This window comes from Ochotona princeps, chromosome 23, assembly GCF_030435755.1.
Source record: "Ochotona princeps isolate mOchPri1 chromosome 23, mOchPri1.hap1, whole genome shotgun sequence".
NCBI classification, from domain to species: Eukaryota; Metazoa; Chordata; class Mammalia; order Lagomorpha; family Ochotonidae; genus Ochotona; species Ochotona princeps.
Window position 1 is genome coordinate 18,750,701 of NC_080854.1, and position 21,469 is coordinate 18,772,169.

General features: G+C 38.5%; 1 protein-coding gene across 1 annotated transcript in view; it reads left to right on the forward strand.

Moving 5' to 3' along the window:
• C6 (complement C6) overlaps positions 1–21,469 on the forward strand; it is a 45,166-nt gene that overhangs the window by 16,322 nt on the left and 7,375 nt on the right. The window contains exons 6-14 of the mRNA XM_058680104.1: positions 3,113–3,313; positions 6,952–7,192; positions 9,199–9,321; positions 12,548–12,714; positions 13,629–13,854; positions 14,968–15,139; positions 15,380–15,491; positions 19,059–19,191; positions 20,091–20,279. Of these exons, the coding sequence (XP_058536087.1) occupies positions 3,113–3,313; positions 6,952–7,192; positions 9,199–9,321; positions 12,548–12,714; positions 13,629–13,854; positions 14,968–15,139; positions 15,380–15,491; positions 19,059–19,191; positions 20,091–20,279 (1,564 nt within the window). The remainder of the gene's footprint in view (positions 1–3,112; positions 3,314–6,951; positions 7,193–9,198; positions 9,322–12,547; positions 12,715–13,628; positions 13,855–14,967; positions 15,140–15,379; positions 15,492–19,058; positions 19,192–20,090; positions 20,280–21,469) is intronic.

The window sequence follows — 21,469 nt, forward strand, 5'->3', positions numbered from 1 at the left end:
GAAAAAAAAATGGAGGAGGAGAACTATGGCAGGTATCTGATTTCCTTTCTTCTGTGTAACTGGAGTTTACTAAAATAGATGAAATAAAGGGCACATGAAGATCACACAAGTTCCTGAAAGGCGGAGGAGACAACTGGGCAGCAGTCACAGCAGACAATGGGGAAACCCAAGATACATGGTGGAACAGGCAACAGGCAGAGAACATTTTTCAAAGTATTAGGATACATCAGGTTATATTGCAAAAATAATTCCAAGATGTCAGCATCTTAAAACAGTGACACCTTCTTATGTTCCAATGTAACTTATCTAAGAGATCTCTACTCATGGTGGTCGTCCAGAAACTGAGACTTGTGAATTTCTATATTGACACATTTTTCCATGACCAATTTTCAGAAAATTGACATTGGCCATCAACCCGTAACAGTGACAGATTACTTATATTCATATTTCAATAGCCAAGGCGGGTAAGAAAACTCTCCTGTTGCAGGAGAGAATGTAGTAAACTAATGAACACCACAATGATTGATGTGGAAATGAATAGTACTGTGAATTTTGGTAGAGGAAATCAGAGAAACTGTCATCCTGAGGTCAAAACCTGTCCTCCTGTAAATGGAAAGAGATGAAGGCAAGAGAATGAGGAGGGGCTCAGTTATAAAGGACAAGCATGGTTCCTAGTACTAAAGTATCAACTATGGGGATACATTTGAGCTACTGTCTGCCCCATCTCAGGCTAAAGCAGAGGTCAGGTGCTTGACCTGAACCTGTTTGTGAGGCCTGAAAGAGACACGGGCAGAGAAGTCAGTTAAGTCCACCAAGCAAGTCCTCAGCCATTGCTCCATCTCTGCAGTCAATGTGCTCAATATGACTGGTGCCTCTTGTGTGCATATGGGTATCTGCGTTTTGTGTGACGACTTTGAAATGAAGTATCATTTAGCAGTAGCACCAAAATTATATCCCTTAAGAATCCTCCAGTTGCCAAATCAAGAGCTCAATAACCATAAGCTCCCTGTCTAGTCAACAGTTACAGTGCCAACTTAGAAATCCTCCTCTTAGCCAGGGTGCTACTGCTTTGCTACCAACTGTCAACATTCAACTGCAGAAAGCAGTTTCCAATACTGAAATGTTCCTACAAATAAATTGACCTGCCAAAATAACTTTACGGCTCTGAAGTCTTGAATCCTCCCTGTATCTCATATGAAAACTGTAATGTTACCATTTGTTTCTAATCTTCCCACCAAAGGAACTAGATGCCACAGTCCCTTCCATTACCTACATCTCTCAACTCTCCCTGCTTTTCCCTAAAAACACACCTTTTTCTTTCTTCAGAAACAAAAGTGGGTAACAAAGCAAGCTTACTGACTCCAAAGAGTTTATCTGCCCACAAGATCTATAATCAGGATGAACTGAGTTGGCACATGGTCAATGATGTGTAAAACACACAGGAGAGTATTGTTCCTAGGCTCTTGTTAATGTCATGAGAAAATGAGTTCCCTGGGGGCATGGCACAGTGACACAGCACACTAATCCCCTGCCTGTAGCACCAACATCCCTAATAGATTTCAATTCTAGTTCCAGCTGCTCCACTTCTGACCCAGCTCCCTGTGTATGGCCATGGAAAGCAGCAGAAGATGGCTCAGTGCTTGGACCCCTGTACCCACGTGGGAGACCTGGAAGAGGCTCCTGGCTCCCATCTTTGGACAGGCCCTGCTTTAGCAGTTGCATTCATCTGGGGAGTAAACCAGTCAACGGAAGATGTCTCTCTTTTTCTAGCTCTCTAACTCTAGCAAGTAAAATTAGTGAAAATTATTTTAGAGGGAAAAAAAAGTTCCTTGCACTTCAACGAAAAGAAGTGCTCCTTGGGAAATTGTGTTTGATTTTATACTTCCATTCATGGAATAGCATGCCATCATCCTCAACACCTGCTTCTTCTCCCTCACACCTACTTAATCAGAAACTTCAGTTGATTTACTCTTCAGATATCTTTGCAACATTACCTTAGCCAAACCCATGTGATGATGGCACTCCCAACTCTTTAATTATTAAGAACTTAACATGTGCAAAAAATTGCCTTTATCTTAGATCTAAATATTTTCACAGAATGTTAGACCCAGCTCCAATTTCCCAGTAATTTTTTCATCATTGCTCACTCATGGTGCAAGTACACATACACACACCAACTAACAAACAAAATGCAAATTCTTCTCGATTCGAGCCTAGAAACCTAAACCCTCTTCTTATTTGTTTATATCTAAAATGACACATTTCTTGTGTGAGAGCTAACTCAGTAAACAAAATATGTTGTAATCTTGGTTTTTCAAAGAAAAAATATGGTAATGATTGTGAGCGGCATGTTTGTGATAACATGATTGTTATTAGGAGTTTTGTGTACATCTTAAATGCTAGCCAGAATACTGTTGAACAATAATATTTTGCAGCTGGCTTTTCTTTGGGTGGCTAATTACACAAGTTTAATGATAAAATGGTTTATTTCCCAGTGCATTTTAGTATTTTTAAGGAGATTTTTTTCCTTTTCAAATATCTTAATTTTAAAAATTCTGCTTAATTCTATTTGAGAGGCAGAGCAACAGAAAGGTTCATGGAGAAGAGAGAGATCTTCCATCTGCTGGCTCATTCCCCAAGGGAGGCCACAGCTGGGTGCCAGGAACTCAATCTGGATCCCCCACGTGAATGGCAGAGACCCTGGAACATGAAGCATTATCTGCTGCCCCAGAGCACACATTAGCAGGAAGCTGGATCCAAGGCTGAGTTGGGACTCAACCCCATACCTCATTGCTTATCATCCCACTGAAGTCTCAGCTTAGTTGCCATTTGCTGAAGGGAGACACTCTCAACCTTCCCCTCTCTGGGTTCTATGTTATCTGTGGCCTCTTCACTGGCAGCACAAATTGACAATACTGAATTCAGTACTTAAGATCACCTCTCTTCCTAAAGGAACTGTGAATTACCTGATTGGAGGCACTAAAAACCATTCCTCACTTCAGTATTTGTTGAAGACGTAAATGAGTTCATGAATGATTATCGTGTTAGGTGCTTTGGAATAGCTCTGTGTTTCTTACGTCATTTATATTTTGTGTCGAATTTTTTTTTTCAGGTAAAAACTGAAGAAGATGATTTTGAAACAGATTTCTATAAGGATTTAATTAATCTTCACAAGAATGAAAATAAACGGAGGTCTTCAGCAAGTGAAAGCCAAGGATCTCTCCGCATACCGATTTTATACTCCTCCAAGAGAAGCCAAAGCATTACACATAATTATGCTTTTAAACAAGCCATCCAAGCCTCACACAAAAAGGTGATTAAACATGGTACCCTATTTTTTTATTCTTTCCTGAAAATTAGCATGAATATCATTAATCATGAAGCAAGAAAAGTTTTGATATATCAGGAGCAATTCTAACAAACACTCAAAAATAATCTTTTTTTTCATTGTTTCCCATTGTTAAAGTCATAATGGTCATTTGTATAATGATAGTTCCTTTTATATTGGTTTATTCCTGTGTTTTTATGTTCACTTGTGTTATACCATGTAGGTGCTTTTCCTATAAATCATAAAAATTAGGACTTTAAGTACAATCTGTCAGAATATACTAATAGGCCTAAATTGACAGTTGTGTATAAATTGACAATTTAGTATACTCAAATATTTGATCACATTATTTTTCCTATTCATTCCACTTTACTATTTCCTGTTTCCTTAAATCTCCTACTTGACACATTGCTATCTATATTCTTTTCTTCTGATCAATTTTAAAGTACCATACTTACATATTCTTTGTCTAGTTAACAAGCCCAAAGATGTATCTTTCATTACCCTAAAGAGCACCTATGCCCCCTACCCCAAATGTTTCACTTACCTTTGCCCACTTGCCATTTTCCCTCCACTTGAGAACACATTGCTTCCCTACTCACTGGCTTCCCACACTACACTTGAAGACAGTTCAAAATTGTTGTGTTCCAAGCTATTTCTAAGACTGCTCTTTGCTTTTATATTCTGTATGCTTGTGTACTTTATTTAAAGATTCCTCATATTTGTACTTCAAGTTCACAGTGTATAGTTGAGCCTTATTTTATGAACTTTGTATACATATAAATGTGTTTTCCTGCGCTACTTTCTTCCCTCCTATCCTTGATTTCTCAGATCCCCGTTCTCGGCTGTTGTCGCTTCTTCTCATGTTTTCCTCAGATAGGATCTTTTAGCTATATTCCCTAAATCTGATTGATTGACTCTCCATAGCCACATTCTCATGGATTCAACCAATCATGGACTGAATTTTAGGGGAAAAAAGCAAGATATACCTACAATTAACATGTATAGACTTCTATCGTTTTTAAATGACAGTTTAGCAACTCTTTATGTACCTTTACTTTGTATGAGGTGTTTTAAATAATCTAGAGATGATTTAATTCACATGATAAAAATATTTTTAAGATATAATGATATATAATAATAATAATAATACGATAATAACCGTAACAGCTGGGATGCTACAGCCACAATCCCACAATACCTGATTTTGGTGCCTGACTTTGCTTCCCATTCAAGCTTCCTGATCAAGTATAACCTGAGAGGCAATAGTGGTAACTCAAGCAACTGGCATTCTGCCACCCACCTGTGAGACCTGGAGTTCCTGACATCCTGGCTTTGCCATCCCTCCCTCCAACACCTCCCAGCATGTTATCTGGGGATTGAAGCCACAGATAGGTGCAGGCTCACACTCTCTCCCTTTCTCCATCTCAAAAAACAGGCAAGAAAGGGCAAAAGAAAAAGAGGAAGCAAGAGGATTTATCTAAGATACATGAAAATACTGTGATACTTAATGTAAGAGTCTGGAGCATCCTCAGATTTTGTTACCTGTGAGAGTCTTTAAATCAATTGCCCAAGAATGCCAAAAGATGACAGTATTTCCAGAATCGCTTGCCTCCTCCCTTAAATATAAAGAGAACATCCTGGTTGTATCATAGTTGTCTTCTTGCTCAGTGGATGTTACTCACCATTTACTAATTGAAATTGCTGCATAGGAAAAAGGCATGGAGGGGCTGTTTTGTGTTCCCTTTCTTTTAATTTTAAACTCCAAACTTACTCTGATATCGCATCCAAAACTGTAACTGTGTAAAAATATAGCCAAAGAGAGGAGGGAGATGCAAATATTGAATGAGACATAGCCTTAAAGTATCATTACTCACATTAAGACTTGTTTCATGCAATGGGTTTAGAAATATTACAGAAATATTACAGAACAAATGTATAATCCTCATCTGCAAATGCATAGTTGTCGTTTGATCCTGAAATACTCTGCACCAATGTGGAAACAGCCAGGGCTATTCACAGTGCCAGGCTAGGACATACGAAATTGTCCTTAATCAGTTTTGATTTACAAGATTGCCAGCTTCATGAGGCTCAGTTCAATATCATTAGTGTTGTGTTTAAATCTGAACAAATAAAGGAAATCTTAGTCTAAACGTAAAATGTAATTGCAGTCTCTTATTGTTCAAGTAGTGAAAACCACGAATCTGAAATCAATCCCTTTGGTAAGACTTGATGGTCTATGTATTTTGCTCATCTGATTACACATTGGTTGGGCAGATTGTTTCAAAGCAAAATACCAACTTAATCATGTAAAAGAGAAAACTGCAGGACTCTTCTGATTTACCACACAAGAGAAACCACAAAAACACGTGCAAATAAAACAAGATCAAAACTTATTGAAATAAATGCTGTAAGTGCTAATACCCAAATACCCAAATGTAATGTAATTTTTGTCTATAAAATCCACTTGCAGCATTGAGGAATAAAGTATATGCAGATGTTTGTGCCAAGTTGAATAAGCAAAGTCTAATGTATTTTCCATGGCTTAGTTTTTATTGTAAAAACCTGGGAACTTCAAAGCTCCCAGAATAGGCATTTCAAATACTTAGGGAGACAGTCGGCTTCACAGCAGAATCAAGAAATCCTCCAGCTTTTCAAACCTATGGTTCTATAAATACAATTCTAATGTTAAACTTAAGAATAAAACATGCAGTTAATAAAATATAATCTTTAACAACATACAAAATACGTCTCCTTTCTTCAATTGTGAATCCTCAGCATTTGTGCTGGGTAGTTTAGGGCAAGATAAAAAAAGAGGAGACCGTAACAGAAAAGGTAGATGAATGATGAATTTCTTCAATTTTGTGATTATTTTCCCCTGCTGTGTTAGCTGTCATTTTGTGCCATACTTACAGAGTATAGAAGAGATGCTTTATATGTAATAGTTACAGTAAAGTAACTGCTAGGATAATTAAATGAAATGACATTTTAATCATAATATCCACCAATAAAAAAAACAAAATAAAATCTCATATTGCATATAAGTAAAGGAGAAATAAATTTATCTTCCTAAATAATTTAGCATCATTGTATCTTTGCATTTGAGAAAGTGAAATGTCATTTGGGACAAAGGCTTCATCAACATTTGACAATGGAAGTCTGGAGAATTTCAATGCTTTCTCAGGCTAGTGACAATATTGCAACTTGAGTTTGAGTTGCATGACTTCCAGTTGAGACTTCATACAATCTGTTTTCAATTCAGTGAGTTAGCAGGCATTCAGAACAAAACCCCAGCAGAGATGCAGCCATGCTCAGCTTTCAAGAAAGAAAGGTTGACTTTCCTGACTATTGATCTCCTCATCATTTAAGAACATATTCCTCAGTCACACAGTTGACATTACTCAACTCTTACCAGCTTGGCACTTTGGGCACCTCAGAAAAAGGAACAGCGAAACAAACTGATCATTAAAATTTTACATGTAGGGATATGCAATAGAGAATTAAATTTCCATACTATGGGAGGAATCAAATGGCAAAATAGATAACATTTAAATGTTCAAGACCTCAAGTTGTCATTACACTGAAATGACTTTTTTTTTTTTACTTTTTCCTTGTCTATTTAGGATTCTAGCTTTATTAGGATTCATAAAGTGATGAAAGTCTTAAACTTTACCATGAAAACTAAAGACCTACAGCTTTCTGATGTTTTCTTGAGAACACTTAACCACCTGCCTCTAGAATATAACTCAGCTTTGTACAGCCGAATATTTGATGACTTTGGCACTCACTACTTCACCTCTGGCTCCCTGGGTGGAGTCTATGACCTCCTCTACCAGTTTAGCAGTGAGGAACTGAAGAACTCAGGTATGTGTGCATCTGCCTTCCATTTTATTAGTATGATGGCAAACATTTTTTTCTTCTTCTATTTCTTATTTTATGACTTTATGTAGATCTTACTGCCTTATTGCCAAAACAATGGGAATATATATGTATATATTCATCAAATAAAAATAGAAAACAGGGGTTATAAAAGAAGCGGGTAACAAGTCTTCCTCCTTCTATAACTAGTATTTTTCTTTAAATATCCTGGCATCTCAGAGTATTGTAAGCTAGAGTAGGGGGTTCCTAAAAATAGAAACATATGCCAATATCTTAAGGAACACAATGTTTCTCCTGGAAAAAAAATGGTTCTCCTGAAAGTAAATCACATACAGCATTTTTATAGGGGATGGTCTTATAGAATAACTTATAGCAAACGTAATAGCAATCTTCTTCATGATATTAGGAAGTCAACCTTTAGATGGAAAAAGCAATGAGGAACTCAGTTAAGGAGCTAAGTTAAATGTGGTACACATATGCACCTAACAGCAATAAGACTAAAACTCAAATGTAAGGTGCTTTTATTTGATGAAAAGTTAAAATTTTATTCCTTGAATTTTGAAGTAGGTATTTTCTGCCTGCTGTGGTCCAGAGAACAATTTCCCACTTGATGAGCCTTTGTCATGTATTGGAAACGAAACTATCTAACACTGAAGAGAGCAGGTCAACTAAAGAACTGTCTAAATCTTGAATCAACAATCAGGCATTTCAAGGGTGGAAATCGCAACAGCAGATGAATAGTGATGACTGCATAATTAACACAAGGAGCACAGACCCATAGGTGATATCCTAGACCTACATGTAGTTTAGAAGTTCTCATGTTCCACAGCACAGTAGGGTGTCTAATCTATAGTAACCTGTTACATATTTTATTAATAACCAAGAAGAAACTAAAAGATTCAGAAATAGTTACAAGATCCAAATGCTGCTGTCAAGCTTTTTGCACCATTTTCATTCTATTTTCCTTTAAGCTTTTCTAACATTCTTGCACACGCGCACACACATGCCAGTGGGTTATTCATGGCTTCAGTGAAGATAAGGAGATAACCAGAACAATCTGAGGGGAGGTTGAAAAGAGATTATATGTCCTAAAGCCGGAATTTCTGAGACGAAAGTTATGGATTGAGACAGAGCGTGAAGTAAGCTGCTGAGCCAGCAGGGAAGGCAGAGTGAAGTAAGAGGATGAATGCTATGGGAGTGAGAGACGGGCAAGCAGGCAGGTTAAGTCAGTGCCTGCAAGGCTGGCATCCCGTATCAGCGCACTGGTTCAAGTCCCAGCTGTTCTGCTTCCAGTTCAGTTTCCTGCTAACACAGGGAGAGCTCCTTGGCTCCTAGTCATGCATGCAAGACTCTTGGATAGAATTCCCACCCTGTAGCTTTGGCCTGGGCTAGCCCCGATCACTGCAGACGTCCGAGGAGGGAAAAAAGTCTGTCCCTCCCTATAGATCTGGCTGTAAAATACATACAACAAATCTTTTAAAAGTTTATTCTCAGGTGAAAAGCAGTGCAACAAATGGAGTCACAGGAATGGATAAGTCTGTGGAGAATAGAAGTGCTGATCTCTCTGCTGTGCAGGACTACATAGCAACAGTCACCAAAGGGCAAGCTCAGAGGTCCATCATCATGTCACATGGCAGACAGAGGCAGGCAATGTGCAGAGCACAGGGCCATCTCCATGGGATGGGCCACAGTAACACAAGATGTGCTTCTCTGGCCCAGTGTGATAGGCTACCAGCAGGGACTCACACATGTCTCTAGTCTGGAATTATAGGACCCACACAGGGCTGAATCTGTGGGTGAGGCTGGTTTACTGGACAGAAAGACATCTTTCCATTCTCCCTGCATGGCCACAGTGGTCAGAGCTATTGCAGCCCAAAGCCAGGACATGGGAGAGACAAGAGTTGATGTACAGCATTCACAGCTCCAGGACTGACCAGGGCCTCATGTCCCTCTGAGTTCTCAATGGTTTTTGTTTATGCTCCATTTCCTAGGTTTAACAGAGGAAGAAGCTCAAACCTGTGTCCGGACTGAAACAAGAAAACGTTATGTTTTTGTTAAGAAAACAAAAGTACATCACCAGTGCACAACTAACAAGATGTCAGAGAAATATGAAGGTATCAGCACTTGCTCTTAGCAGCTTTGTGGGTGTATCTGGAGGCTGACTGTCTTAAGCACCATCACTGTGATCTTAGCTTTGCATTCATCTACCTGAGAGCCCTGTATGTGTGCACAGGGTGAGGAAAAGGTCCAGATAGAACTACCATTAACATTACTTAAAAGGGAACATGACAATGTTTCTAATGTTCAATTTAATGAACTACGTTTTAATTTTTCTCATCAGCAGAATTCGGGCAATGCAAAATAAGTGTAGTTGTAAGCCAGCAGTTGTTAAGAACCTTGCAAAACACCAATACAACAGTTGGTCTTTAAGTCCCCAATATTCAACATCATGCCTTTTAACATAGCAGATGTGGTTCAACCAAAGTATGAATGGTTGAAAGAAAAAAACAGCAAATGATATTTATTGAACTCCACGTTCCAGGCATTGTTCTCTTCTGTATGTGTGTTAACTTTTACAATCCACAACAATCCCCTAGAGAGTAGCTCAGTTCCCTTCATTTTATAGATGAGGAGACAAAGGCACAGAGAAGAAAGCATTGAATGTATTTCAATTCAGTTACAGCATAAATGTATGTGATGTTGCTGTGGAAGAATATTTGGTCCAAATTAAAAAGGATTTAAATGTCTTGTTAAACACTTGGGCTTAATCCTAATAGTCTCACCATGCCACTTATGAGATAGCAGGATATTAATGGATGTTAGGAATAAAAAAAGGCTTTAATATTTAGAGTGCAAAATTTTGATCATTAAACAGTTTCAATCAAGTTATCAAAACTTAATACTATGAACTGCATTGCAGTTTAGTTTTGCCAATAAGCTTTGATAAACAACTTACTCAAAACAATTCTCAGCAAAAAAAAAAATACATAAATTTACCAGAACACTGCTATGAAACTTACATAGCAAGGTAAAAAGATTTTATATAGAGATTACTTCTAATTGCTGTATCAACTACATTGCATATTGGTTAAACTCACAAGTCAGCCTGTTTGCTTTCATAATTTGACTTAGTTGTGTAATAGCTATATGATCAATATCAATAGCTTAATCTGCATTTGCACTTAATTTCTCATATAGGAAATTAGTAAGAGTATTTATTTCATATTACTGCTGATAGAATCAAATAATCTATAAAAATAAGACCAAAACTTGGCTTACCCTAAATACTCAGTTTAGCTAATACTGTTTTATAGTCATCCAATTGACATGCAATGCAGAGAAGGGGCAGGAGAAATTTAAAAGTAGACAAAAAGCATTAAATAAACACTTTATAACTATTCAATAAACACATTAAGAGATGAATGACATTGCTGGAAATTGACAAAGTAAAAATATAACAAGGAACATCTCACACTAATAGTGAATAAATTGGCCAGCATTAGCAGTGTGTAAAACTAGTAAAATTGTTGGTAGAAGTATAAATGGGTTAAAAAAAAAAAAGACGGTGGGGGGAATGGAAACTTTATATTGTGATCTACTACTACTAGATAGTAAATCTGTTTCCAAGAAAATATCCAGTAAAATTAATATGCAGGAATGCTCAAAGGCATGTTATTAAGTAAACACAACTCAAAATGTCCTGTCAAAAACTAACTAGCACTCAAATATCTCTCAAAGGTGAAACAGACACATTGTGATTATGTTAAGTGTTCTGACATCCAACATGGGTGAATTTCACAAAGATCAGGCTGAGTGAAAGGACTCAGATGTAAAAAATACATGCTTCATAATCACAAAGTTCGGAAACAAGCCAAAGTAACCTGTGACAGTAAGGAAGTAGGTGGCTTCCCTGGGAATGAGCAACGACTTGGTGAGGACAGAAAGGAGGCCCTGGGGCTGCTGTTGCTGGTGTGTTGGGATGCAGACCCGATTTTTCCAACTAATTCAGCTTATCGTCTATAATATAATTCTTCGTGCGATTTCTATGCCTCAATAGAAAAATGTTACTGAAAAAATGAGGCAATGCTACACTGGAATCAGGCCTTAGGAAACTGACCTGGGAAAGAGACACTGCATTGAGAAAAATGTCAAATAAGAACTTAAAGTTTTCACTTCTTACAGTAGTCTCCAAATAGGATTTTTAAACATTTATTGCTACTTGGTTGACACATCAATGTGAAACACTTCTCAACCATGTCAACTTTCCACCTCAAACTTTTCATAGTTTCTGGAAAACGGTTTCTAAACCTAGAGAATTTAGTCTGGTTTCCTTGGATTTCCATTCAGATCCTTTTGCCCCACCTGAACGTTCAACTTCAACTCAACCTGAAGCCCACATGCCTCATCTTCAGAACATGGCACATCTGCCCCCTTTGAGGTCTTTGCCCATGGTGTTTTCCCCACATCCAAGGCCACTGTCACCTTGAGAAGTGTTACCCTTCCTTCAAGATTGGCACCACTCCTGCCTGTAGGGCAAACAAACAAATGCCACGTCCTAAGTCAATAATTTTCTTTTTTTAATCATTCAATATAACTTAGCAAAAGCGGTTTGCTTTATTGGCCTTTGTGTTTCCTATGTTCCTCTCTCTCTCTCTCTCTCTCTCTTTCTTTCCTATCTTCTTCCTCCCTGAATTCCTTCATTCCTTTTTCTTTATCTTCCTTTATTATTTCTCCATAGTTTATTAGTGCAATTATGTAAATATTATAAAGCATATTTTAATGATTTATTTCAGACAGACTTTTCCATCGCAAGCCAGTTGTTGTATACTACATAGATCCCTATAAACAACAATCAGGGATGTTGGCATCAATAAGCAGCAAGTAGAGCCACCAAGGACAGGGTCATGTTCACTTCCCAACACTGCCTTTTACTAGACATATGTTCCAGGACAAACTTATCATATTCAATATCTACACTGAAACTAATACCTAGTTCTTAGACTATGTGATCATTATAATTGTATTTTATAAACCCTTTCGATGAACCTCTTGAAGGTTTTTTGCACATATACACAGACAAAAATAAACTACTTTTAAATTGCATTTCCATCAACTTTTTGAAAGAGCCTCACATGCAAGATAAGGCATGAAGAGTCCCTGGCATAATGATTAAAAGGGTAAATGTTGGCACTATTATCATTTCTATTAAGTTGTCTATATGGATGACTGTTCTTGCTTTTTCACTTAATTACCGGAATAGCCACGGAATTGTATGATCTACTCCTGCCTCTTCAATATGCAACAAAACTGAATGAGCAATTTTCTTGAAATACCTTACAGGTTCATTTTTGAAAGGAGCAGAAAAATCCATATCCCTGGTTCGTGGAGGGAGGAGTGAGTATGCAGCAGCTTTGGCCTGGGAGAAGGGGAACTCCAGTCCCGAGGAGAAGGTGTTTTCTGAGTGGTTAGAATCAGTGAAGGACAATCCTACTGTGATCGACTTTGAGGTAAGATTAAGAAATACAATGGATGAAAGAACTAAAGTAGTTCTCCAGTAGCCCAAGCTACCCAACACTCCTCCCTTCATTTTCTCCTCAGATGATAAAGGAACTCCTAATTTAGTAGGCCTGCATAATACATCTTTATTTCAGTACCAAATTGCATAGTCCTCTCATTCTTCAGATAAGAATTCTGTAGTGCAGCATGCAGAATTTCTGTCATGCATGAAATTTAATGACTAAAACTGCTCAAATTTTCTCAAAGTAGTACTCTTTTTCTCCCCATCTACACAAGAAATCTGGCTTCTGGGTTTCCCTTGATGCTTCTTATTGGATGAGCACACTTACATCTTCATTGACAGAGCTGTGAGATATCTGGGACTACAGGTGCACTTATTGCCATTATTTCAATCTATCAATTTTGTATCTGTTGCAATTATTTACGAAAGTAAATTATTTATAGATCATTTTTCCCACATCAGTCTTACGCCACTTAGAACCAGCCTTAAACACAACCATATTTTTAAAGCCTCCAGAAAAGCTATTATATTGATTTGATTTAAATGGAGACAAAGGAGTGCAATCAGAATGGAAATACAGTAATGGACTCGTTATGTTAGGAACTGAGTTCTATAGGGTTAAGGTCAGAAAAAGACCCAGCCACCCAGCCAAGCCCTTGTGAGTCACAGGAACACTTCACTAAAGAATCATTTCTTTGGGATTTAAAAAAAGTATTAAACAAAATTAAAAATTTTTGTTAACTCTGTTATTTGTTACTCATATTCTTCCATTCATTCTACTGGCCAATTCACCCTCAGGCATCCGGCTATTGTCTACTGATCTAATGGTCAACTGTGCTGTATTCTAGAACAACTCCTTGGAAGTGTGTGTCACTGGGCCTCCTCTTTACCTTCTACTCTTAGCTCGCTCCCATTGCCAACTTGGTGAGAAACATCCCCTGTGCAGTCACAAAACGGAACAACCTCAGGAAAGCTTTTCAAGAATACGCAGCCAAGTTCGACCCCTGCCACTGTGCGCCATGCCCTAATAATGCTCGACCCACACTCTCAGGGACAGAATGTCTGTGCATCTGTCAGAGTGGCACCTATGGAGAGAACTGCGAGCGACGGTCCCCAGACTATAAATCAAGTAAGTGTTGGTAATTTATTATGAACTGGGCACATTTTTCCCAATAAAGGATACTTGGCATTGGCCAATGAAGTTTCTATTAACAACCTCTGTTTTGAGCAAACTCATAAGGAAAACCACCCTGCAAAAAGTTACACTCCAAAATCAAATAGCTATAATATGAGTCTCAGCTGGAAGCAACCAGTTGCGTAAGCTTGGGTCAATTCCCAGCCATGAAACAAGGGTACCTATCTACCTAAGGAAGTGAATATAAAATAGGTAAGCAGGTAGGGGATATATAACATAAAAAGAAAGAATAATAATTCCAAGAGGTCATGAAAGCTGGAATTTTTAAAAAAATTATTTCAGTGCAAACACAATTGTAAAATCTATGCACAGTTTTCATACTGCTGGTTTTTCATGAACTTTTGGCCATTCGTGTGTCTGCATGCATATGAGCTGTATGTAAAACAACATAAATAGACACTACAAAATAAGGTATGTGGTGCTGTTATCATAAGCCTCTTAACTCTTATAAGGTAGGACGAGGATGACTAACAGGATAAAGTAAGCCATAACTGATTTCACATAACATAATGTTTGTAGCTACTTCATATCTTCTTTAGAAAGAGGTGAGACATGCAAATTAGTATTCTTTTAGAATGTAATTCCATACGTATTCTATTCAGAGTATGTTCATACACACATATAATGTGTGAATATACCTACACATATCTTCAAAAAAGATCTTGGAAAGCATCTTATGAAACAAATCTGTACAGATTTTAAAATGTTTTACCAAAGTAAGTTCATTTTCTAATTCCATTTCTATGAACTTTTTGAAATATTCTATTTCTCACACAGACACATACACACAAACATTGTGATATATTTGCTAACAGTTAAAGGTAAATAAATGCTTTCATCCAACCTAGGCTGTGGCAGGGAAGAAAGGGAAATCAGGCAATACATCAGAACCTTTGCACAAGTAATTACTTTCCTTCTTCACATTAATCCTGTAATATTCCACAAAAGCCACATGGCTAATAAGTCCTGAATCCAGGTAGGCCTGATATCAAGACTCAAATTCTCCCTGCTACATCATGACTGCGGATTGGTCTGCCTTCATTCCAGATGCAATAGATGGGAACTGGAGCTGCTGGTCATCCTGGAGCACATGTGATGCTACTTATAAGAGATCGCGAACCCGGGAATGCAATAACCCTGCCCCCCTTCAGGGAGGGAAACCCTGTGACGGGCAGAGGCGGCAAGAGGAAGACTGCACATTTTCAATAATGGAAAACAAGTGAGTCTGGATAAGAGAAATGAATGGGGAACCCCACCACTAACTAAGAGAGCTGGGATATATACATATTATCCTACTGCTAAGAGAACTAGAATTTTAACATGTAAACAAGCATGCTAGGAAGCTGCTGCCCTTTCTTTTCTATTTTCCATTTAACTCACATTTGTTTTACTGTATACTATGTATGTAAGTGTCCACTGAATATAAATAATTATAAATATAACCATTTTTCCCATTTAGTGGAACACCATGTATTAGTGATGATGAAGAAACAAAGGAGGTAGACCTTCCTGAGATGGAGACAGATTATGGCTGTCCACTGCCAACACCTCCAGAAAATGGATTTATCTGGGTATGCATCCTGACTTTCACTTGTAGCTTGGGGTTCAAATACAAAACTGTGGTAACTATCACTATTTCCTAATTTAATAGTCTCCTTCTGCCTTTACAAGCACTCAAGTATGATATAGAAGCACACTGCCAGTCTTTCATCCTGAATTCTCTGGGGATGATTCTATACCCAGTATTTGGACCAGGTACATAATCCTTGGTATTACTCAGTTCGGATGATAGTGGTATAGTTACAGGAATAGAAACTCTAACGTCAGCATTATACAGGTTTGTGTGACTTGCAAGAATTTGCAGTTAAACACTGACTTTTCTTCTGTGAGTCATTATCAGAGAGACCAATCAGACACGGATATCAACTATTGAGTATGCACTGTCTTACTAGGTTAGAAATATGAAGAATCTCTTAACTTTATGATTTCAATGTTCCTTTCAGGAATACCTTTTTCACTAAGTTACAGTGTTTCTCTTTTTAAAAAAAAAGTAAATATTGTTTCTGAGATACATGGCTTCAGATATAATCTTTCAGAAGATATAAAATATTTAAAATTTATCACAAAAAGTTTGTTAATTCATTTTACCCTTCTCATATTCAATAAAATCTTTCATCTTTTTGGAACTGTATTGATGATGAAAAATCAGTAATAGTATATTCAGCAAATACATATCCCTAGAGCAGGGTGGGCTAATATATTTTCTAAGATTTTTTTATCTTTTCTTAGGGAGGAAGGAACCATGGAAAACATTTAAGCAGGAAAATATTTCTAAAGGAAGCAGTTTGTATTATTCTTTACAATGCATACTCTGAAACTCAACAATGCACTGGAGTGCTTATAAAACAGTTTGCCTAAAAAGCTTCTGTACAGCAAAAGAAATGGTCAACAAAGAGGCAACCAACAAAACAGGAGAAAATCTTTGCACACTACACAGACAAGGGGACTAATATCCAGGGTACATAAAGAGCTTCAGAAACTCAGTAACAGCAAAACAACCCTGTTAAGAAATGAGCAAAGACCGTGAGCAGACATTTTTCTAAAGAACAAATTCTAATGGCTAATAAACACATCAAAAAAGCTCAGGTTCCTTAATTATCAGGAAGATGCAAATAAAACCACATTGAGGTTCTACCTCACGCCACTGAGAATGACCTACATACAGAAATCACCAAGCAACAACTCCCAACAAGGATTTGGGGGGAAAGTTGTCCTTCTCCACTGTTCACTGTTAGTAGAAACGTAGACTAGTACAACCACTATGGAAATCAGTATGGAGGGGGCTAATACAACTGAAATTTGATCTGTTACATGACTCAGGTATCCCTCTTCTGGGAATATATCCAAAGCAAGTAAAATATGCATGAAAAAGTGAAATGAAATCCTACATTTATAGCAGCACAATGCATATTAGCAAAGACATAGAAAAAACTTGTTGAAAGAGGAATGAATGGGTAAAGAAACTGTAGTATATAGTCCACAAAATACTTCTCAGCCATTAAAAAGGATGAAATTCTACCATTTGTAACAAGAGCTTCCCAGCTAGAGACCATTATGCTCAGCTAAATAAGCCAATCCCAAAAGTACAAGCATCGTATGTTCTCTCCGATATAAGCTAACATTCAAGTAAAATACAAAACCAATAGATATATAATTGAGCAAGTAGATACATATATTGTCATAGACGAACTACAGAACAGAGACTAGCATACCTGGAAGTGAAGATTATGCATCCCTATTCCTGAATAAAAGGGAGCTCCCAGTGAAACAACTAAACATATTTATCTTGTCAGTAAGATCCTACATATTCTATCTATTCCTATGCCTACAGTGCCATGATATACTGAAACAGCAGAATGTTAGACTGTAGCTGTTGCTAAAGGACTGTACTACTGTAATCATTGGGCAGGTGTGGGAACAGAGGGGAAAGGGTTTGGAATGGAGAGGGGAAGCAAGGGGGAGGCCCAAATCCCTGTATCTACAAAAATGTAGCATGTAAAATAACTTTAAAAAAATGAATACATCTTTTATTTAAAAAATAAAAAGGACTTATATGAGATACTGACAAAACTGAAAAGATGGTGGACCTTGAGAAGCCAGGTCAGTTAAGGCGGCTGCCATGAAGAACATTCCACTTGAGCTGAGTGCTGAGCAAGGGAAATGGAGAAGGTGCAGAGCACAGGAGGAGTCGGTGAAGCCAGGGAGACACATAAACCACTATTGGGTTAAACAAGTGCCAGGTTGTTTCATTTTGTTATAGGCTTTATGGGGAAGAGTGGCCAGAAGACAGGATGATAAAATATGCCAAAACATATTCCAAACAAAGAAGTGTAAGATCCATTTTATCTTGAAAATCCCAGGGATCCCCATATCTATAATGGGGTCACTGCATCCAGGAGATACTGCCCCACAGCAGTGGCAGGCTTCCTAAGATAACTGAATGCAACTTGGGGCTTCAGCAGCTCCATGTGCCCTGCCCTGCCTGCCTCCTCCCACATCAACTGCTGTGAGCAGTTCAGCTGTGCCAATGGGCAGTTAAGCCCTTTGGAATGCAGCAGTTGAGTCTATTAGAATGTGAGGTCAATGTTATGGTAACTGGAAGGAAGGCAGTTAGTTCAGTTAAACTGCTCTCGGAGTTCTGTAGAGCTTAAAAACCCCTGACTTCAGCGGAGCAGTGCTGTGACTCTTACTGTGTGTATTTGGAGCCACTGTCACCAACCTTGGCCAATAAAGACAACTCCTTACAACTTGTGTCTGGCGCCATCTCTCTCACTCTCCACAATATACTCATGACAGTAACTGTACTGTAATTATCCATTAACTGGGAGCACATATGATTCCAATGGGTTACTAGGACTGAATGACACTTTAAAATAATTTCTGGTTACTTGTAATAACAACCACATGTCTACCGTGTACATAGGATATCTGTTTATAGCCACTTTACAGTAAGAAGTTTTTCCACTAGTGATAGTAGGCCATGCCTAGAGAAGGTAGAGCAGATTTTAAGTAAAAAGAATGAAAAGGGCCCGGCAGCATGGCCTAGCAGCTAAAGTCCTCGCCTTGAATGCCCCGGGATCCCATATGGGTGCCGGTTCTAATCCTGGCAGCTCCAGTTCCCATCCAGCTCCGTGCTTGTGGCCTGGGAAAGCAGTTGAGGACGGCCCAATGCATTGGGACACTGCACCCGCATGGGAGACCTGGAAGAGGTTCTTGGTTCCTGGCATCGGATCGGCACAGCACCGGCCCGTTGCAGCTCCCTTGGGGAGTGAAACATCGGAGGGAAGATCTTCCTCTCTGTCTCTCCTCCTCCTCTCTGTATATCCAGCTTTCTAATAATAATCTTTTTAGAAAAAAAAAAAGGATGAAAAATGGATTAAAAGAAAGGCCATTTTGAAAAATATTCTGATAAAAATCCATAAACGTCAGTTACAAAGAGGACGACAAGGATGACGAAATGGCGAGAACTTAAAGATATTGGGCTGTAGAAACTGAGGTCTCTGTGAGCAGATGCAGAAGGAAAAGGAAAGGCTACAAGATGACCCTGAGATATTTGCTGATAATCATTTTATTTCTAGAATGAAAAGAAACTGTATTCGGTTGGAGAAGAAGTTGAGATTTCATGCCTCACTGGATTCAGAGCTGTTGGGTACCAGTACTACAGATGCTTACCAGACAGGACCTGGAGGCAAGGAGATGTGGAGTGCCAACGTGAGGACTGGGCAAACATTCGGTGTAATCCCACCACAGAATCCATCTCAAGAGTAAAGAGCAGACTCATACCCTCCAATCAGAGCATTTTACAATCTTTGAGTAACCCTGGTGACACCTTGGAGCCTATTGCTAAAATTAAATTTCCAAATATCTCCCTATTTCAGCTCTCCTTCCCCTGCATATGAACCTCAAACACAAACTGTGAGGCACTTACTTCAAAGTAAGCCCAGGAAAGCTTTAAATTATATGTAAGCACAGACATCTGCCTCACCTGATGTACAAACTGATGCTCCTACAAGACAGTATCTGCACTCTCGGAGTCAAAAAGGAGATTTCAGTAGAGATGCAGTTTTCTCCAAGGCTCTTCTCCTTGGAGCACCTTCATATCCTTTGCTGAGAATTAGTGAATGAGCATGTAGCTCACTTAAACAGTAACGCAAAAACTGAGATTCCAATCAGTTGAAATAGTGACCCCCAAAACTTATGTAGCACAGGAAGAGTGGAGACCATGTTAATTTGAATGCCCTACTTCTGTGTTACTCAGTATGATAACTTGCTTTGGGGAGCACTCAATGGGCATAGGATGAAAGAAAATTACTTGATCGCATCAAGGGACAATGTCCTGATGATACGATAAAGTTGGAATGTATCTGGAAAGTTGGAGGTTCCTTTGTAAAGGAACCCTAAATGATGGAACAAAATGGGGCTTTTTCAGTGGAGGGATCACTGAGGGGAGACCTGGGATCTACAACCTCCAAATTTGTTGACAAAAAGGAAGCACAAGAGCAAATGCAACAAACCTTGTTAAATGCATCTCTTTAATTGCATCACCTATACCTGCATTTGTGTGAGATTCTGCCTCATTAAGCACATCTGATATATTCCTTTCCCTGCAGGGACAGAGTGCCTCAAGCCAGTTGTGCAAGACGTCCTGACCATCACACCACTGCAAAGATTATATAAAATAGGTGACTCCATTGAGCTAACCTGCCCAAAAGGGTTGGTTGTCGCTGGGCCATCCAGTTTCACATGCACGGGAGATTCCTGGACACCGCCCATTTCAAATTCACTCACCTGTGAAAAAGGTAAGTCAGCTCAAGATTCTGCCAAAATGACTTCCCCCCGCGTCTGCCATTGTCTGTACCAGCAATGTCACAACACACTTCAATAGCAGAATGAATGGACTTATGACTGCTTATGAAGGACTATATTTTTGTAATATGGGGGAAATAAGTTGGGGAGAGAGAATGTGGGGAGGGGATAAGGGCAAGAGCCTATGGAATTGTAACCTAAAATTTAAAATGAAATAGAAAAAAAAGATGACATCCCCTAATACCAGAAGCAGAGTTCTCTACCAGTGGTGCAACTCTTCAGCATGTTTTAGGGGGAAGAAAAACAGAAGGCCATACTGAAAAGTTTGAGTTCATCTACACAGGGTAAAATATAACTAAACTGGTCAGTGTGTGTGTTCCAAATGTAAAGTGTTTATTGAGTTTTCCTTCCCAATATAAAACTTCAAAGGGAATGCTAGCTCTCTAACTAGATCAAAATATGGTTAAATGGATTATTTACATAGAGAGCTATGAAAAGTTAATATATCATAATTAAGCATTTCTTTTGAAGAATTATATACTTGTAAGGCAGAATGGCACAATCAGGGAGAAGCAGAGTAAGAGAAAGAGATAGGGAGGGGAGAAGGAGGGATACAGCGAGACAAAGTGACAGAGATAATACACTTACTTACTCTTGAAAAGACCACAATAGCTTCAGCCAGGCCAGGACAAAGCCTGGAGCCAGGAACTCCATCTGAGTCTTCCAAATGAGCACCAGAGATCCAAGAACTTAGGCCACTTTCTACTACTTTTGCAGATGTATTTGCATGAGGTTAGATAGGAAGCAAAATAAACAAGACTGAAATTGGCACTGGTATGGGATACAGATATCAGCAAAGTAGCAGGCTGCATCTCGAACACTCATAGCTATGATGTTTCATCTGCTTCAGGAAAGTCTTTCCTTTTTCCTCCCATTTTGTCATTCCTAGCTTTCCTAACTGTACCAATTTTCTTGATTTTATACTTTCTCTCTAATGGAATTAAAGATAATTCTTTATTAGTGTGTTTGTTGGATCAATGGTCTGTCCACCTCTGCAAGACTGTAAGCTCAGTGAATACAGCACCTGAGTCAAACTTGGCTCAGTCCTCTGTCCTCAGGCCCTAACCCTGTAGGGAACATAAATGCTTCATGTTTTTTAAATTACTCAATATTTGAAAATCAG